The following is a 19,552-nucleotide window of genomic DNA, read 5'->3' on the forward strand; positions in this document are numbered from 1 at the left end:
CTTTCGGGACTTGTGGGAGGAAACAGGAGCACCTGGAGAAAACCCATGCAGCAGACACAGGAAGAACCTGCAGACTCCACATAGGGAATCAACTCCGAGCTGGGAATTGAACCTGGGATCCTGGAGCTGTGAAGCAACAGTGCTAACCACTGTGCTACCATGCGTCCCACTATTAGTCAAGGCGTCGCTCAGTCAGCGACGGCCATGGCTGAAGACCTCGGCAGAATATCCACCTCACTGTTGGATGTCACCCAGTATCAGGCCAACCTTGATGAGGTTCTGCGGGACATGTCCCGTTCTCAGATGGGCATGGTCGAGGCGCTGCAGAGCTTGTCTCAGTTGCAGTTGGGCATTACCGAGGCAGAGCATGTCCCAGTCACTGAGGAACATCGTCGAGGGCATCGGCACCATGGTGCCGACATCGGTGAGCCGCCAGGGCTGGCAGAGCCAGATGATGCAGGGGCAGCCGGGTTTCGAACCAGTTGCCCCTCTGTCCCAAGGTGGACCCCAGGGCCCTATGGGCACCAACCGGGAGGAGGGAACACTGCATGCCTACCCGGACTGAACCCATGAGGCGCGAGGATGGCCACCAGCTCTCCCAAGTTCCACCCCTCTGATGAGGCCGCGTCTTGGGATCAACACACTGTAGAGGGCGGCACGGCTGTGCATGTGCCGTCGACAAGTGAGCCGGGGCCCTCCGGCCCCTGAGCTCCCAGAGGATGCCCGCCTGGGTTATCGAAAGCCACGGGACAAGGTAAGCAGCTGGCTGCCTCCACCTCAGATGTGCATCCTGGGGAGACACCTCGACGTAGTGGTAGAGCAAGGAAGGCAAAAGCACATCGAGGATCACTGACGTCACCTGGGTAGGTAGGGGGTGAGGGGGACTGTGGAGGGTGGGTGTTGGGGGGTGTGGAGGCGGCGCATCGGGAGAGTGGAGACCTGTATTGAACAATAAACATCCTTGTGCCCAACCAGTAGGATGCCTCTGTCACTTTCTTCCGCAATGCATCACTGCGTGCAGGTGATGGGTCTGAGCGAGCACTCTGCAGACATGCAGGGGTCAAACTATGGCATGGATTGAGTAGCACTAGTGCTCAGCTCTCTGCGGTATCATCACCTCCCTGCCCTTGACAGTGACCTGCTGACAGTGCCGACACAGTATGAGCACCCTGGAGTGATGTGACACATACCCTGGGGGGATGGGAAATGCGGGTGGTGGGTGGGTACAGTTGTGATTACAGACTTGGCCACATCCTAAGTGAAGCGGGCGAGTATGAGAGCCTCCCTGGTCCTCCGAGCTTGATGGCACCTCACCGCCTGTCCTGCAGCTGCTGCCTGGGCCACAGGTTCCTCCTCGACCTCCAACCCCTGCTGGTCCGGCGCCTCATCATCATCCAAGTCCCCCTCCTCGGAAGTGGCTACATTTTCCTCGTCACCAACCTCCTGCTCGTCTCCCCGCTGCTTTGCGAGGTTGTGGAGGACGCAACAGACCACAACAAAGCGAGCGAACCTCCAGGTGGTGTACTGGAGTCATCGTAGCTGCATCTTGAGGAATTTGATGTACGCTCAATGACAGCCCGGGTGGTTAAATGGGCCTCGTTGTACCGGGTCTCCGATTCAGTCTTCGGCCTCTGTACTGGCATCATTAGCCAGGTCCTCCTCCCCCAAGAGCCAGCTTCCAATCCTGGGGTGCTCCTCGAAGAGGGCAGGGATTCCCAATTGCCCCAGGATGTAGCTGTCGTGCACACTCCCCGGGAAGCAGACACACATGTGCATGATGTTCGTGTGGTCGTCACACATGAGCTGTATGTAGAGGGAGTGGAACCCCTTTCTGTTAACATAGGGCACCCCAGATGGCCTGGTGAACACAGGGCGGCACACGTGACATCTATTATCCCGGCGATGGCGATGAAACCTGATGCCCGGGCATCTTGCTGAGCCTAGTCCATGTCAAAGACGATGTAGCCTTCTACCCAGGCATACAGGGCATTTGTGATCTGCCCAAGTACACCTGTGGGCTGTGGCCTGCGAGATAACGCACAGGTCCCCACGCGAGTCCTGGAATGATCCTGTGGCGTAAAAGTTCAGGGCTGCAGTGACCTTGATGGCCACCGGGAGTGGATGTCCCCCTCCTCCATGTGGTGCCACGACCACGAGGACATGGCATAGATGTCACACAGTGTCCTTGTTGAGGCGGAGCCTCCTGCGGTATGTGCTGTCCGTCATTTGCTCGAATGACCAGCGGCACCTGTACACCCTGGGCTGTCGTTGGGCTCCCCCTCTGGGTCCCTCTCTAGCCTGATGGGAGGCCGGGTCCTCAGGATATGGGGCAGGGTCCGGTACATGGCCCGCTGCCTCGAGCATCTGCAGGCGCTCCTGCTGCTGACCGCATTACGTAGCACCAGCACTACTAGGGCAACCTCTGCATCGAACATTCCTGCCATAGCATTCAATTTCTGCAAGGAATTGGGAGAGAGTGTCAGACTGACAAACAGCAGTGGTTCCCACCCCGGGACCTCCATCCCTAGAAGTTTTAGCCTTCAGCTGCACGGCCAGAGGCCTCAGCAATCAGTGGGGGTTATGGGTGGTCACTTGGGGCAGACGGGCAGGGGTAACAATTGCACCCAAAATGGGTACACACAAGCCAGGGGTTGGCATGGTGGTGCCATGAGTGGTTGCCACCCAGTGCATACCCCTCCACTCTCCTATGGCGGCCCACCGCTGCAGAGGGTCCCCCACCCTCAGCTGAGTTTCCGCCACCCCCCCAGGTCGAGCAAGGTGCAGCAAGCCCCCGGGCTCTTTGCCTGTGAGCAAAGGTGGCCACTCACCTCCTCAGCTACCCACAGAAGCCCTTCCGCCAGGTTCACATTTTTAAAAAGCGTGACCATTTGCTGGGGAGGCTGCTGAATGACGGGAGACCATTGGATAAGGGGTGGCTCTCGTTAATTGTATGGAAGTGGGGCTTAAGTGGTGATAATTGGTTTCTCGCCACACTATGGCGAGATCCCGATTCCGCCTATGGGGTGAGCCGGCTGCATCGCAAACTGTTTGGCGCCTAGCGCGGATCTTGTTTTTGGCCTCTCACATTATTCACCGGCCTCGTTACACTTGAGCGAGAGCGCAACGAGGCCTGAAGATCGCGCCCATTATGTTTTAGATCCTGTATGAATATGCTAGAGACTTTGCGGTTGGGAAAAAAGATCTTGCAGTGAATATTGATGAGGAGTCCTGAGGCACTATCTAGGGGAAATGCCAATAGAATCTCAGCCTGTAATAGAACAAAGAAGACCCAATTTAGAATTATTGCACCATCCACATGTACCAAGCTTACGAAACAGGATAGATCGCGCTATATCCTCACTGCACCAAAAGTGCAAAATAAGGAGAGATTATACACATTGGGTGCGATTTAACAGAAATGAAACAGAGTCCCATGTTGAGCGTTTTGCCAGGGTGGCATCTAGATAGCAGTGCCATGGTGCCCGGGCAGCATTGGGGGTGCCAGGTTACGATACTGCCCAGAGCTGACCACCCACGTGGCCCCGATTGACTGGGAGATCCTCACCAAGTGCCCATACTTCTGGTCCACATTTATGGAAACCAGTGCTAAACAGCGCCCGCTCGGGGTCTCTGAGGCGAGTCCGTTAGGTCCTGGACGCTGGGTAGATCCGGCGTCGACATACTCAAGTGAGACTAATTGCTCATTTGAATATGCAAATCTCGATCCCGAATTCAATGGGCGGGATCCAGATCCTGAAGCGTCGTGAGATCTCGGTAGATCTCGCAAGGCATTATGAGGCTGGTAAATCATGCGAGAGGCCTCTCGGGAGATTTATCGGCCTTGTCACATCCCGTGTCGGTGCGGTGAGGCTGATAGATCGCGCCCATTGTGTCTGGTCCCTTGTCAAAATTAATCCTACTGGTTGGGCACACTTAAAGTGTTTGAAAAGATATTTGGTATGGTCTTAGAGTTTGAGCCTTTGGTCTTGATTCTGCGGCTCCCAGGCAAATAGGCAATAGATGCCAATGAGAGAGGCTGTACAATATCCTTACATTTGCAGCACAAAAGAATACCTTTGTTCATGGATTAGCGATAAGTCTCCTTCAGTTCAGAATTGGCAAGAAGTTATTCTGGATTGCATCCCAATGGAATACTTTGATCCAAATCGGAAACATTCTAAAGAGTACAGGGCCCCGATCCCAAATACTCAAGCCCTGTAGCGTCTGACTTACTCCTACAAGGTTTTCCGCAGGTTATGTAGTTCCGCTCCAATGCACGAGACGTGAGGCTGTGCACCACTTTGCCATGATTTCATGGCTTTTTTTTCCCTCCATCCTATTACTTGTGCTCTCCACTTTTTGTATGTGGGAAAACGCCAGGATTACTGAACCAGCTTTGCTTTACTCCTGGCATTGATCATGCTGTACTCTACCAGTTTTGAGGGTGGGTTCTATTGTTTGTAAAAATGGAAAAATATATTTTTTTAAAGTCGCCTTGATGGACACTCTCTTCATTCACATACTTCTCCTTTGATGCAACAACATTTCAAACTTTTGTAACAAAGCAAATCCCTGAGATAGTAGGAGTCTTCTGAAAGGGGCAAAAGACTAAACTCTACATATTTTAAACATTTCCCATTCACAATTTAGTTTGGAATTTTATTGTGATTTAGGCAAGAGTTGAGCAATGATATGTTTTTATTTTTTTGAGAGATATTTTGTTTGCTTGCTTGGTCTATACCTGCACAGGTATTAATAACTGCTGCTGACTCTGGATGTTTCAGTTTTTATTGGTTTTTATTTTGCTTTAAATTGTGCTTTCTGATTATTGAAGCATTAAATAATTCCCATCCGGTACAATAAGCTTTAGGTTGGTATTTTACAGAGCACTCCGAGGTCGACTGCCAGTTTGTTAGTTAGTCGTATCTTATTTTCAGCGGTTGCAGGGTTATAAGAAACCTCTGTCCTCTGTGTTTAAGTCTAAAGATAAAACTGTGGAGCAGAGACTAAAGCAAATGGAAGGTCAAGTTGAAGGCATATTTGGAGATGGCTGCATTATTTTGAAACAAGCTTTGGAATTCAAGCAATCCACAGTGTCCATTGTGTGGGAAATCCCATAATGTTTCTTCAGATTGTAATGGGGACTTACTTTATGTGTTTTCAGGAGTATACGGAAATGGTGGCAAGCTCTTCCTCCTGACAAACAGGAGCTACTTAAGGACACTATGAAAAGGAACAGGTGGAGCATTGTATTAGGCATATGTAGTCTGTCAAGTTTGATTGCAATATATTTCTGGACCCACTTGGACAAGAGTCCAATCACAGGACGCAATCGCCTGTTGATGTTCAGCAAACGACAGTTTCTGCAACTGGCTGAATTTGAGTACCAGTCGGTAAGCATGCACTTGGTGCGCAAAGTATAAGTTATAAACCTGGCCCGCGTGGCTCACAACACAAGATTTATCCTAGGTTGGTGTGGCTTTGAAACTTATTATTTAAAATTGAACGGCTTCACATTCCACTAATATTTTGTGGTCCTTCCCAAATCTATGTTCATTGTAAGATCTAACGCTACTACATCCAAATAATATGTATATATTCCATAGAAATATTCTGCATAAACATTATTGTTGAGATTCTCATGTTAACATTTTCAAAAGGCAACTTTATCTGTGCCATTTCTCTGTGAGCCAGTAGATGGCGGCCTAATAGGATTTCCAGTGTTAATCTGATACTGAATGTTAATATGGAAATATCAATGCACCCATTGCTGGTAGCACTGTGGTGCAAATGCCCTAACCTTATACACAATTTAATTTCCAGCTTCCTTTCATTAGAACATTTGCACCCTTTATACATTTGTTTCCAGCTCTTTATATGTTCCTGGTCCTGGCTTCCTGTGGCCGATAGAAATACAGCCTCCTGCATATCCTCTGCTGTTTGTATTCTACAATGTAGTTGTCCTCCATGTTTTCTTGTGGCTGTTTTGCATTTGGTTCATTGTGTGTGCTGCTGGATTCTTCCAGTGTTTTCAGACAGCTGCCATGTGATATTTTATTCTGCTGTATTTGTATCTTCCTTGAGTTCAGGGAGTCACAGAATTGTTGGAAGCAATTCACACTCCCACTACCACTATCTTAATGTTTTTTTAAAAATCAGTACTTGTGATGTGAGTATTGCTGACAAGGTCAGCATTTACTGCCCATGCCTAATTGCACTTGAGAATGTGAACCGCATTCTTGAACCACTGCAGTCCATGAGGTGTGCATACATCCATAGTGCTGTTAGGGGGGGAATTACAGGACTTTGACCTAGCGACAGCGAAAGAATGGACGGTGTCTAACTTATAGGGTAACTTGTAGGTTGCGGTGTTCCCATGCACTTCCTGTCCTTGTCCTAGCTGGTTTCAGGAGTTTGGAAAGTGCTCTGAAGGAGCCTAGCTGAATTCCTAACGGTTCCTGCTTGGCAACCACCATCACTTTTTCCTTCTGCAGTGCAGATATAAACTATTTTTTGCATTTCTGTCTTCCAGATCCCTTTGTGTGAAAATTTCTCTCAATCTATCTGAATAAACTAATGCACTATTCACCAGCACATAATACGAGACATACTTCAGCCAATTCTCACAATCACTGTCAAATTTTCCTAATAACTTGAAAATCTTTTGTGTCTTCCTGAATTTTAGATATATGCATCCATATATTCCTGATCTCTTCATAGTTAGAGACATAGGGTGGCATTGATGCCTCACAGCGCCAGGGACCCAGGTTCAATTCAGACTTTAGATGACTGTGTGGAGTTTGCACATTCTCCCCGTGTCTGCGTGGGTTTCCTTCGGGTGCTTTGGTTTTCTGCCACAGTCCAAAGATGTGCAGGTTAAGTGGATTGGCCATGTTAAATTGCCCCTTAGGGCGGGGTTGGAGGAATAGGGTAGGGTGCTCCTTCCGAAGGGTCGGTGCAGACTCAATGGGCCGAATGGCCACCTCCTTCTCTTGAGCATCACTACTTATATCCCTCAAGTCCAGAATCCATTCATTGACCATTGTTTTCTGGTTTGTCCAGTGTTGCACCTTATCAGGTGACTAAAAATTCATAAGCATCACATGTGTTGCATTTCTTTTCTCAATACATTGCATTCCTCAAATATTTATTTCAGATTTGTAGTACATGACGTTCATTTCACAGATCCATGTTAGCTCCCTTAAATTAACCTGTGTTTTTCTGAGTATTGATATCCTGTATTGTGACCATTCAAAGCTTAGCTTCTATTGATGTTAGCCTGACTGATCAACTGTTACCTTTCTTCCATTCCTCTTAGAGTCCCATATCTAATAATGTTTGAAAACTATTAGTAAGAGCATCTGTTATTTCCTCTCTGAATTCCCTCAGTATTCTAGGATGCATGCCATGTTGGCCCTCTGCCTTTCCACTTTCAGCTTCACCAACCTTTTAGTGCTCCTTCTTTATGTATTCTTATCCTATGATTGCACCATCTACTATTGCTGTGGCTTTGCAATTGCATTATCACCAGCTTCTGTGAAAATGAACTCATTTAGTATGTTCACTATTACCTCATACTTCTCGAGAAGATTTATTGACTCTAATCAATCCCTAATCATTCCTGCTCTTCATTTTGTTATCTGCTTAAAACTTTAAATAGTTTCACCTTTTTCATTAACTCTATATCATCCTTTTTTACACCATTTTTCCTACTCTATCCCTCAATTTTTAAATCCAGAAATGTTTAGTTCACTGTCCAGCCCTGGACTATGACACATCTCTGCTAATGCTGTTACATTATCCTAATTGAAATTAGTAAGAACAAAATATAATTAACAAAACACTATAGACCGACGAGAGCTACAGCCTCCAGAAAATGGAAGTTTCCGATAAATGAAAACAAGCTGATTTATGCGTTGTTTCTACAGTTGGATCAATCACTTCTTAATTTTGCATTCTACAAAGCAATTTCACTGAACTTAATCATAAAAAGATTATTTTAGTATTCATGCAGCGCAATCTGCAATTATAAAAATGCTTCCTTATTTAAGCACTGTTTTAAAAATGTATTTAAAAATTCATGTTAAAACTGTTAGAAAGGAGAGGTAACGAGGATTGGGGTTTTCTTTGTTATCCTAGAGCAAAAGGCTATAGTTTCCTCTCAATTTACTGAGAAAGTAGATGTGACCATAAAATAGTGAGCTAGATTTAATGTTTCCCACTGTCAGAAGGAGCACGTTAAATCCAGCGGTTGACCTGCCCCCCCCCCCCCCCCCCCCCAACCTACCTGCCTGTCCCTGCTCCCACTGCAATTGGACCAGCAGCAGGGTGACGTCCGGCCATTTGAGGCCCTTAGCTGCGCAATTGATGCCCACTTAACAGCCTTCCCACTGCCACAGAGATTTACTTGGTGGGGTGAGAGCACCACGCTAAACGACCAGCCCGGCAGGTTTCCAGGTTTTCCCGCATTGATTGGTGGTGGGGGCACCTTAACAGAATTTGTGGGCTCAATGGACGGCTCCCCAAGGTGGAACATGACATCCTCAGCCCCCCGCCCTCCCATTGAGGCAAACCTTCCTGAACCTGAGGGGCGGATACCCTAAATATTGATCGTCAGTCAGCTAATCAATTTACGGGGTGGACCCCCCTTACCAACCACACCCAACTATGGGGGACTGTGGTACCCCATTAAATACAACTCAGTGTCTCTAACTTTCTACTGGCATCTATATTTTACTAAAGATAGCAAATAGGGAAATAGAGAAAAAATATGCAACAAAATTAATGTAGTAATTGTTCCCATATTTCATTTCAGGGTATATTTTATCCATATTTTAATTAGAAACCTAGCTGCAGATACAGGCTCAAAGTCGAGGACAACATCAAGGTTGCAAAAGGAGAAATGAAGAAATAGTGGTTAGGTGGCGCCAAACTTGGCTTTTAAAAGCTCGTAGGAGAAAGTGAAGACTGAGAGAGGTATGGAGTTTCACAGTTTTAAAGTTATATAAAAGAATGAGTTAGAGTAGGAGTCAGTACAAATAGTGGAAATGCTCAGAGGTAGCACTGACCGTAAAAGAACAGATGGTAACAGGGAGAAGACCAGAAAGGTTGTGATGGGGACAGAGAAAAAATAAGTTTTGACTTGAGAACAAGATTGCTTTTCAAGTAACTGAATGACACTTGATCTTATTGTATTCAAAAAAGCATCTAAACTAACATCGATCATGGAATTTTATATTACATAAAAACAAAAAAAGAGTTGAAATACTCAGCAGGTCAGGCAACATCTGTGGAGGGAGAAACAGAATGCTCTTCAAACTGAATCATTAATTCCCATTCCCTTACTGCCGATGAATCCAACATTTTTGTTCTTATTTTAGATTTCTAGCAATCTCATTATTGTGCTTTTAATATTACTAAAATTTGATGCACAATTAGTTTGTGTTAGCCAACCCTTGCTCATTGAAGGTACTTCACTGTTAGCTAAGAATTGAAATCTCAAATTTCAGAACCTTATACGTTTGGCAATACTTCAGTTGGATTTTAGTTTTCCTATGTCATCGAGGCAGAAATTGATTGTGACTAGGTGAGGGTAATGCTGCTTTTGCTTACTATTTTCTCTACGTCACCTGAATATTGGTTGGCAAAAAGGCTGATTAGCAATTCAATAATCCAATGGGGAAGCACAATGGTTAGCACTGCTGTCCCATAGTGCCAGGGACCTGGTTCAGTCCCAATCGGGTGACTGTGGAGTTTGCACATTCTCCCTGTGTCTGCGTGGGTTTCCTCCCACAGTCCACAGATGTGCAGGTTAGATGGATTGGCCACACTAATTTGCCCCTCAATGTCCAAAGTTACGTGGGGTTACAGGGATAATAATAATAATCTTTATTGTCATAAGTAGGCTTGCATTATCACGGCAAGGAAGTTACTGTGAAAAGCCCCTTGTCGCCACACTCCGGCACCTGTTCGGGTACACAGAGGGAGAATGGGGTGGGGGATTGGCCCTAGGTAGAGTCCTCTTTTGGAGGGTCAGTGCAGACTCGATGGGCCGAATGGCCTCTTGCACTGTAGGGATTCTAAAATGTTGTAAACCTTTCTGAAGCTTTTCTGAATGGAAGGTTGTGACTAGTGGTATTCCACAGGGATCTGTGCTTGGGCTTCTGTTGTCTGTAATGTACTTAAACGATTTGGAGGAAAATGTAGCCGGCCTGATTAGTAAGTTCGCATATGACACCAAGGTTGGTGGAGTGGCAGATAGTGTTGAGGATTGTCAGAAGATACAGCAAGACATAGATCAGTTGGAGACTTGGGCAGAGAAATGGCAAATGGAGTTTAATCCGGATAAATGTGAGGGAATGCATTTTGGTAAGTCTAACATAGAGGGGAAATATACTGTAAATGGCAAAAACTCTTTGGGATACAGAAAGTCAGAGAGATCTGGGCATCCAGGTCCACAAATCTTTGAAAGTGGCAACACAAGTGGACAAGGTAGTCAAGAAAGCAGACAGAATGCTTGCCTTCATTGGACGGGGCATTGAGTTTAAAAACTGGCAAGTCATGCTACAGTTGTATAGAACCTTGGTAAGGCCGCACTTGGAATATTGTGCACAATTCTGGTCGCCAAACTACCAGAAGGTTGTGGAGGCTTTGGAGAGAGTGCACAGGAGGTTTACCAGGATGCTGCCTGGTCTGGAGGGTGTTAGCTATGTGGAGAGGCTGAATAGACTCGGACTGTTTTCATCAGAAAGATGGAGGTTGAGGGGTGACCTGTTAGAGGTCTACTAGATTATGAGGGGCATAGATAGAGTGGAGGGTCAATCACCAGGGGGCATTAGTTTAAGGTCCGTGGGGCAAGGTTTAGAGGAGGTGTGCGAGGCAGGCTTTTTACTCAGACGGTGGTGCGTGCCTGGAACGCGTTGCCAGGGGAGGTTGTGGAAGCAAATAAATTAACGGCGTTCAAAAGGCATCTTGATAAACACATGGATAGGATGGGTATAGAAGGATATGGTGCAAGGAAGTGCTGAGGGTTTTGGCCAAGGTTGGTATCATGACCGGTACAGGCTTGGAGAGCTGAAGGGCCAGTTCCTGTGCTGTATTGTTCTTTGTTTTCACTTGTTTTCTAAATATGTACGGAATATAGATATTTGCAGAGGTTCCTTTACTGAAACTAATAAACTGAAAATTAATATTTTTAGAGGAATTTAAAAAGCTGCGACTTAATTAACATTCAATTAAGTCTCCAATAACCCCATTGTAAATACTTATTCCATATACAGACTATCCGCGGGAGAAATTGGATGAATTTCCCAGTGAGAGCAAATCAGGAAGCGATTCCCAGTCCTTAGCCATGCACATATTTGCATGGTGAGGATTGCGAGGGCCAACGGTCTGCCATTTTGAGTGAAAAAAATGACAGCTTTAACACTCACCCGGGCAATACACCTGCTGGGTCAGACACAGGAAGCAGCACCTGTCAATTCCTGGAAAGAGAAAAACAGTCAGCTGGGTGTAAACCCCCTCAGATCTTTGATCTGAAAGCCATTCATTCATTTCTGTTTGATATTGATTTTACTGGGCTGTGATCGACAGCTTTCACACCCCCCCAGGTATCAGCATTGTTCCATTCATCTCCTTTCACAGTTGAGTAACTTTGAAGTGGTCAGCTATGAAACTAACCGCAATGTTTATAAACATCAACCTTTGATTGACAGCTCCTGGACCTCAGCAACAGGGTTATGTGCTTTCCATTAATTGCCCTTCACGGTTGCGTGATTTTGAAGTTGTCAGCAGTGAAACTAACTGAAAGCCCGGAGAATAGCCCAGCACGGTAATAGGATGCAAATGGGTCTCAATGAACCATTTGCATCCTCCTGCTAGCTTTGGGCATGAACCTCAAAACCCATGCGTTGGAAACCGAAGCATCAACAGCGTTTTTCCCATTGCAGCATTCTCCATTGCATTGAGAACTCCGTTATCGGCAGGTGGCGGTGGAGAATCCAGCCCTGGGGTCAATGCTTTGTATCATAGGCTGGAGTCCTTTCCTTATTCTTTGGTTACAACCTATCTGACACTGGGAGGTGACATAGGAATTGAAGTAATGTTGAGTTGATTCAGTTGTGGACTATAGGTTTAGATGAGCACCTTTATCATTTACAGGTTTGCAAGTAAAGGGTGTCTTCATCGTCTTATGCTTTATCTCAATACAGCTTTTCAATTCCTTTAGGAAGAAAACTAGCTGATTATTATACAAATTTGGGGCTGATGTGGCTGGTTTAGCATACTGGGCTAAATAGCTGGCTTTTAAAGCAGACAGGCAGGCCAGCAGCACGGTTCAATTCCCGTACCAGACTCCCCGAACGGGCGCCGGAATGTGGCGACTAGGGGCTTTTCACAGTAACTTCATTGAAGCCTACTTGTGACAATAAGCGATTTTCATTTCATTTCATTTTTCGTTTCATTTCAATTATAGATTTAGAGTAAAGAACTAAGGGCTGTTGTCAGGAGCAGTTTCCAGCAAGCCAGTTATATAATACAGACAACAGAAATGGGGTTAAGTTCCTAAAGAGGATTTTTCAGTGTTTTTTCTATTGTTCGGGTGGAGTATGTCTTCAAACTTCTGGAACAAATTGAGAGGACAGAAGCCAGATGTACTGTTGCTGGTCTTGCCATTTGGAAATAAATGTCAGCAAAAAATCCATCCACTTTTTCAAGACCATCAAATGGTAGTGATTATTCTTTGCAATTCTAAAAACTGTAGAAGGGTTAAACAGAGTTTTAAATCTATGATCTATTCCCTTAATGAAAATCCACAAATTCAGAACATATTTCTAATTAAGGTATTGTTTAAATACAAGAATTTCTTCCCTGTATACTGTAGGTAAAACCAGGGCACTTAGCAGCAACACACTTATGATTATATATTATACACCAGAAATAATTTGCCACATAATGGAGTGGAGATCCCCAAGATCACCAAATAATAGCTTGTCAGACTGTCAATTGTGATTGGAACATAAATGCATTTAACTCAATGCAAAGCACAAGTAAAATATCACACCTGCATTTTTGAAGTTCATTCAATAGAAGTTGGAAGGAAATTTAGCAAAAAGGAAACGGTGACAATAAAACCATTTAACAACTTGTCTGAAATTACCTTCAAAGCATGCTAGAAACATCTAACAATTAGGACATTTCCTTTTCTGTTTATAGTCATTGGTGTTGGAAAAATGATAGATGTAAAAAATAAGTGCTCAGTAATTATTTTTAATATAGGAGGATTTGATTGGTCATGATTAAACTAACTGATGTCAATATTCTTCTTTCATACAGTACTCTTTTTTGCAAACTGTGTTCACAGAGAAAGCTATATACCTGCTGTAACTATCCATTATGAGAATTTGAGGAAATATATGTGAATTCTGAAACATCTGGTTCTGCATAATGCTATGCTCTTACACAACAAACTATAGGTTAGGCATTTTTCTTCAAGCCAATTTGCGATTGACAGAAGCACAGTTTCCATTTATCAGTAGGGGCTTATAATAGTGTGCTATGAGAATAGTTAGATATATCTCTTGCAAGGGTCATCTTCATATTGCATTGTATTTTATTGCATGCAGTGCTGAATACTTGCACTAGGAACAATAATGAAAGAAAGAAAGAACTTACATTTCTGTAGTGTCTTTCATGGCCTCAGAGAGCCCCATAGCACTTTCCATCTAATTCTCTTCCCACACCTAGTGGTACACTAAGGCAGATTTCATCTGTTTCCATAGCTAGTTATAACTTGAGGGGCACCACCCCACATCAAGAATGGCTGACTAGGAGTCTCTCCCACTCTTACTGCCAACCATTGGCGTATTGGAAGGATTTGCAGGTTGACAGTCGACCTGTTTGGCCTTATGAATGCACCCTCCTTGGCCATCAAGTGCTGGGATGGGACTCAAACCCAGAGCTTCTGGCTCAGAGGCAGGGACGCCACCCACTGCACCACCAGATCTCCTCCAAAGCACTTTACAGACAATTAATTATTTTTAAAGAAAACTTACATATTTGCTGTGCTCATTCTGCTCCTAGAGAAGTCCCAGAGTGCTCAGAGAGTGAATAAAAGTTGGGTGGCGGGAGCAGAAAAAAGAGGGCTATCAGTCTCACAAATGTAGGCAAGGAGCTTTTGAAAGGGAGGAAGCCAAGTAAGAAATGTTGAGGGAGGCTGTCACTGTGGGGAGCGATACCATGGCTTGAGTGGTCACTGGACTGATAGTATTGCTGAGGTTAGATAATGTGGATTTCCTATTTAGATAGGTGATTGGAGCACCATATTCTTGAAATGGAATAATGCAGCTTTGATAACCTCCATTGAGCTTAATTGCTGATTTAACTGTGGTGCTTTGGAAGGACATTAGGAGGGGAAAGCATGCCTTGACTATTCTTTTATATCTTCAGGTGCCTGGCATATGGTGGCTTATTGTTGGAGTCCAGGGAGCAAGGCAGGCTTAGTCAAGGCATGGCATGGAGATCAAATGGACATGGGGAGAAAAACACTTAACGATGCAGCTTATTTATTGTCTTAACTTTTTTAAATAAGTTGTTGAGTGCACTGTATCTTGAGGGATTGATACTGAAATTGTGTTTGTTTCTCATTATTTCCTCCTTGTCCTTAGGTGCTAGAGAACTATAAAGATAAATTTCTGCCTGTGACTGACCCAATGTATGAGACCACTCAGTTTGTTTTCAACCAGTTGATTGAAAAAAACAAAGATATCCCAGGAGTTTCTGAAACAAAGTGGAGCATTAATGTTGTTGAAGATCCAGAGATAAATGCCTTTGTCATGCCGGTAAGAAACAAATCCTGAAAAAGCTTCAGGCTAAAAATGTAAACATTTAATATGCTACATTAGCAGTTTTATTATGGATCTTTATTGTACCAGGGTTATATTATATAATTCAGTTATGAGTTCTGCTTTACAATTGAAAAATAATTTCCTTATTATATCCTCTTGTGGCTTACTTGATGGTATTATTCTGCAGTTATTATGTCATTACAGTGTTTAATCAGTGAAGTGGCTACAACATTTCAGCTTTCGTTAAGTGTTCAACTTAATCAGTTCCACATTCCAATTAATTTAGAATCCCTACAAACCTATACTGAATGCTGTTTTATACACTCAAGCAGGACAATAATAAGTGCCAATTAGAATTTTATACTAAAGTATAGCTGAAAATTATATTTAGTCAACTCCTCCCAGTGACAATCATTGTAAATTTTAGCAGTTATTAATCATCTACAAATGAAGGGAGTACAATGCACCAGTGCACTATTTATTAAGAAGGGGGTACAGTTTCATTTTGAGTTTCCCCTGTACTGACAAGTTCCCAAACCCAGCTGTTGGGCCTCAGTGCAGCAAGTGCATTACTTAACGTAGGTGAAGATTACAGGAAAGATTGTTTTGTGAACTAGAAACTAATTTACTCTAGAAAAAAGTGCATAAAAGTTAAGATTCAAGATATTATTTAGATAAGATGTACAAGATTCAGCAAAGTTCTATCTCAAGTTAAATATAATTATGGTTTTGCAACAATCAACATCTGGTCACACAGAGAAAATATACCACAAAGTCTGAAGTAGTATTTCCAATCTGTAAAACTAACCTACATAGAAAATTGATTACTCACTAGGAATAGGTCAGTGACCCATTTCCTGTGTTGTCGGACATGATTGGCTGTGAGAATTGGGAATTAATATATATGATAGTTAAAAATAGAACAGCCAGTGATAATGCTGCCAAAACCATTTAACAACTGTGCAAGCACCAATTGACATTCAGTACTCAAAAGGATTGATATGCACCGTTTCATTTCAGTGATGTATGCCAGTGGCAAAACACTTGCTTTGGTGTTTCTTTAGTATTGATTGCTACCATAACCTGACTATATTTGCTAGATGGGATGAACAGTTTCTGTGACGTTTAGTGATTTCAAACTGACTCTCCACTGGTGAAATTAAGAACACACTGCCCTAAAAATGATTTGACCCTATAGAAAGATTATTTAAAATATTAAATGATGAGAGTTATTCACCATTAAAAATAAATTAATCTGTACATCACGTACAATATATGTGGTTGCATTGTTAACTGGATGGGGCAGATTTCTTTTTCTTCTGTTGATATGTCTGTCTGTACGCCTCGTGTATGTTACATTTTACATAATTTAAATGCTATTTTCAAAAGCCAGCAGAGGAATCCCAGGAGGTTTGAAGGAAGGAAGCTTGTGCAGTCGTTGTTAGAACATAGTAGTGCATAGGTCAAATGAACACGAAGAACAATATTTTACAAAACATTTTTTTTCCCGGCAATTTGGCAGTTGTCCTTTTCCTCCCACTGAAACAGGACCCCAGCTCAACTTTCTTTCAAAGACCCAGAAGACCACCTCCCATTTAAATTTGCACTGTGACAAACAGAGATGGTGTTTTGCAGTTGATGTGCACCATTCGCAAATTTAGGCCAATAGTTTCGATCCTCTTTCCTTCAAACCTACCAAATAACTTCAGCAAATATAAGTGATATTGCATTGTACGAGACTGCGTTCCAATCAATAACATACCTTGGGCTTGAAATTTATGTGCCTCAGTTTTTGGGTGTGGGGTTGGCATTTTGATCTGTGACTGTTGGTTCTGATTGAGGCGGGCAGCATGTAAATCTGATGCGCCAACCTCATCTGCATGATTATAGCGTGTAACTGATTGGGTCCTGCAGCCTATTCTCCTTCACACTGCCTTTGTGCTCCGTAGGAGGCCAATCAGCATTTTGCAGGTTTCATATAGAGCAGGCAATTTGTTCTTCTTAAAGGCAAGATGTCGATCTTAAAAGGAAATTTCACAGAATAATATTGGTGAAATGTAAATGCTGGAAAAGTGACCATTGGGACAGAGAAAGTGTTGGATGCGAGGCTGGAAGCATCAGTGATGAGCTGGGTAAGAGGATGACACTTTTGTTCTACAGAGGACCAGGAGGCCCTCACGGATCACTCTCATAAAGGAGTGTGAGTAGTTGTTAGGGAGATAAATTCCCAGCATCTGTGCCGAGGACCTGGCAGCCGTGCCATAAGAAATCTAATGATCTCACATGGGTGGTCAAGGTCAGTTAATTCATCTTGACATAACATCTCCTACCCACCGTACTACTAGCTTCCCACCCTGCTCAATACACCATATCCCCATCACTTGCCCACCAGCAGTCTCCGACACACTATGTACCTAACATCAAGAAACTCCAACTCATCCTCACACATCTAACAATGCTATTGAATTCAGAATCGCCTCACCTCCTGTAATTACATCCAGCCATTCAGCTAAGGCAGGAACATCACCCAAGCACAAATTTGCTACACAATCTCTGCCCTCTTGTAGGACAGTAAAAGGAAACAGAGCAGAACTTGGGGGGACATGTATGCCTCGATCTCCTAAATCCTATGCAGGAGATATCTCTCGGCATCATGGTGCCAGTAGTGATAGAGCCTGTGTCATCCATGTCTCAAAGAACATGAAGAATTATTATAATTTCCTGCCTTATATTCCTCCTCAACTTGCATCTCAGCCTCATCCTGCTAATTGGCATGATGAGAAAGCTGCAGATGGTATAACCATGACCTCTTGCTTCCTACCCCATCCCATTTCCTTAGAACAACCTCCCCCCTGTCACCCAGGCACAGCCACCCATGTTTCTTATGGGTCCTTATGGCTTACTCCATAAGCCACCCATAAGAAGAGCACCAATGAAGAGGTCCTATGACTTGAACTTATCCTGCCGTCTCCGATACTACCACTGCATATACTTTGGTGGCTAGTATAGAGTTGTCATCAGCATGTGGTGAGTAATGAAATGAAAATAGCTTATTGTCACAAGTAGGCTTCAAATGAAGTTACTGTGAAAAGCCCCTAGTCGCCACATTCCGACGCCTGTTCGGGGAGGATGGTACGGGAATTGAACTGTGCTGCTGGCCTGCCTTGGTCTGCTTTAAAAGCCAGCGATTTAGCCCAGTGTGGCCACAGCCAGGAAATGGGTAAAGATTGATTCATTTGCCAGATTCCCATAGGGCAAGGTTGCAGACAGGATCTGTTGCACAGAACTCAGCTGAAGACCTCCTTGGGATGGCTTACAGGAGAACATAAATGGGCGTATTGGTTGGCCTACCAAACAGCCTCCTATCATGATCAACGAGCATGTATCTATCTTCCCAGTTATCCCGCAGACCCGGAGCCACTGATATTGCTGCCCTGAAGACCCAGAGCCACTGACACTGCTGCCCTTGTACCCGTGCAGCCTTTGCAGTGACAGATAACCACAGCTGCTGTCCTCCCAATCAGGATGCAATAACATTGTCTGGCAAATCCAGGAACTCGCCATGTCGCCACCAAAAACGATCATGAGTACGTTCGGACACCTTACAATAGCCGAAGTTCTGAAAAATTACAGTACCTACAATTTGAATGGCTAGCCCTTTAGGGAATGTTAGGACAGGGCGAGGCTCACCTTAATGAATCTGTTGTGTGCAGTAGTCCAGATTATATATCCTGGTTAGCTGTGGTGTTTGACATCAGGATAGTGCTGCTTCACAGGCTGAGGATAGCCATATGGTCTTTGCTTTGAAGGAATTGAGCTGGAAGTGACTGGCAGCGCTGTGCACCCCAGCAAAGTGGCACCAGGCCTCTAGCACAAATTCAAGTGTTGCTATGAAGATGAATTTTGCACCCCTAGGTTATGAACCACAGAATTTCAACTTTGCAGCCCATGTATGCTTTTTTGAAATGCCCTTCACCACAGGAGGATAACATTGCTTTAACCAGAGACCAATGGAGAAACTGAATGTTTAAAAAGATAATCAACATAGTCTAAACTGAGGTAATGTCATGCATAAATGAACTGTAGAAAAGCCATGACAAACTACTCTGTATCACTGCAGCATGGAGGGCAGCATGATGATGCAGTGGTTAGCACTGCTGCCTCACAGCACCAGGGACCGGGTTTGATTCCCACCTTAGATGACTGTCTGTGCGGAGTTGGCACTTTCTCCCCGTGTCTGTGTGGGTTTACTCCGGGTGCTCCCATTTCCTCCCACGGTCCAAAAATGTGAAGGTTAGCTGAATTGGGCATGCTAAGTTGCCCCTCAGGGTGAAGTTACAGGGCGGGGGATTGGGCCTAGGTAGGGTGGTATTTCAAAAGGGTTGGTGCAGACTCGATGGGCTGAAAGGCCTCTTTCTGTACTGTCGGGATTCTATGATTTGTTACCTTGTGGACTGGTTCATTTTCTCCTTCCCACTCTCCCATCCACAGACCATGTCCCATATGATCTGTCAGTTCTAGGCATGGTACAGTGATCGGCAGCAATTTGCCATCAAAGAACTGCATGATTTGAACCATAGTGATGGATAGTTTATTTCATCTCCAGCAACAATGAAATTTCAAACAATCTAGATTATTATGTAACACCATATTACTTTTTAATCTTCCAAACGGCTTGGACATAACCAAAATGTGGTGGATTATTGTTG

The 19,552-nt window shown here is 44.2% G+C and overlaps 1 protein-coding gene across 6 annotated transcripts in view; it reads left to right on the top strand.

Annotated features, from left to right (window-relative positions):
- Window positions 1-19,552, top strand: part of oma1 (OMA1 zinc metallopeptidase) — an 83,745-nt gene that overhangs the window by 24,146 nt on the left and 40,047 nt on the right. For all 6 annotated transcript variants that reach the window (XM_072511005.1, XM_072511004.1, XM_072511009.1 and 3 more), the window contains exons 3-4: window positions 5,165-5,393; window positions 14,664-14,837. In XM_072511005.1, the coding sequence (XP_072367106.1) occupies window positions 5,165-5,393; window positions 14,664-14,837 (403 nt within the window). The remainder of the gene's footprint in view (window positions 1-5,164; window positions 5,394-14,663; window positions 14,838-19,552) is intronic.

This window comes from Scyliorhinus torazame, chromosome 7, assembly GCF_047496885.1.
Source record: "Scyliorhinus torazame isolate Kashiwa2021f chromosome 7, sScyTor2.1, whole genome shotgun sequence".
Taxonomy (NCBI): Eukaryota; Metazoa; Chordata; class Chondrichthyes; order Carcharhiniformes; family Scyliorhinidae; genus Scyliorhinus; species Scyliorhinus torazame.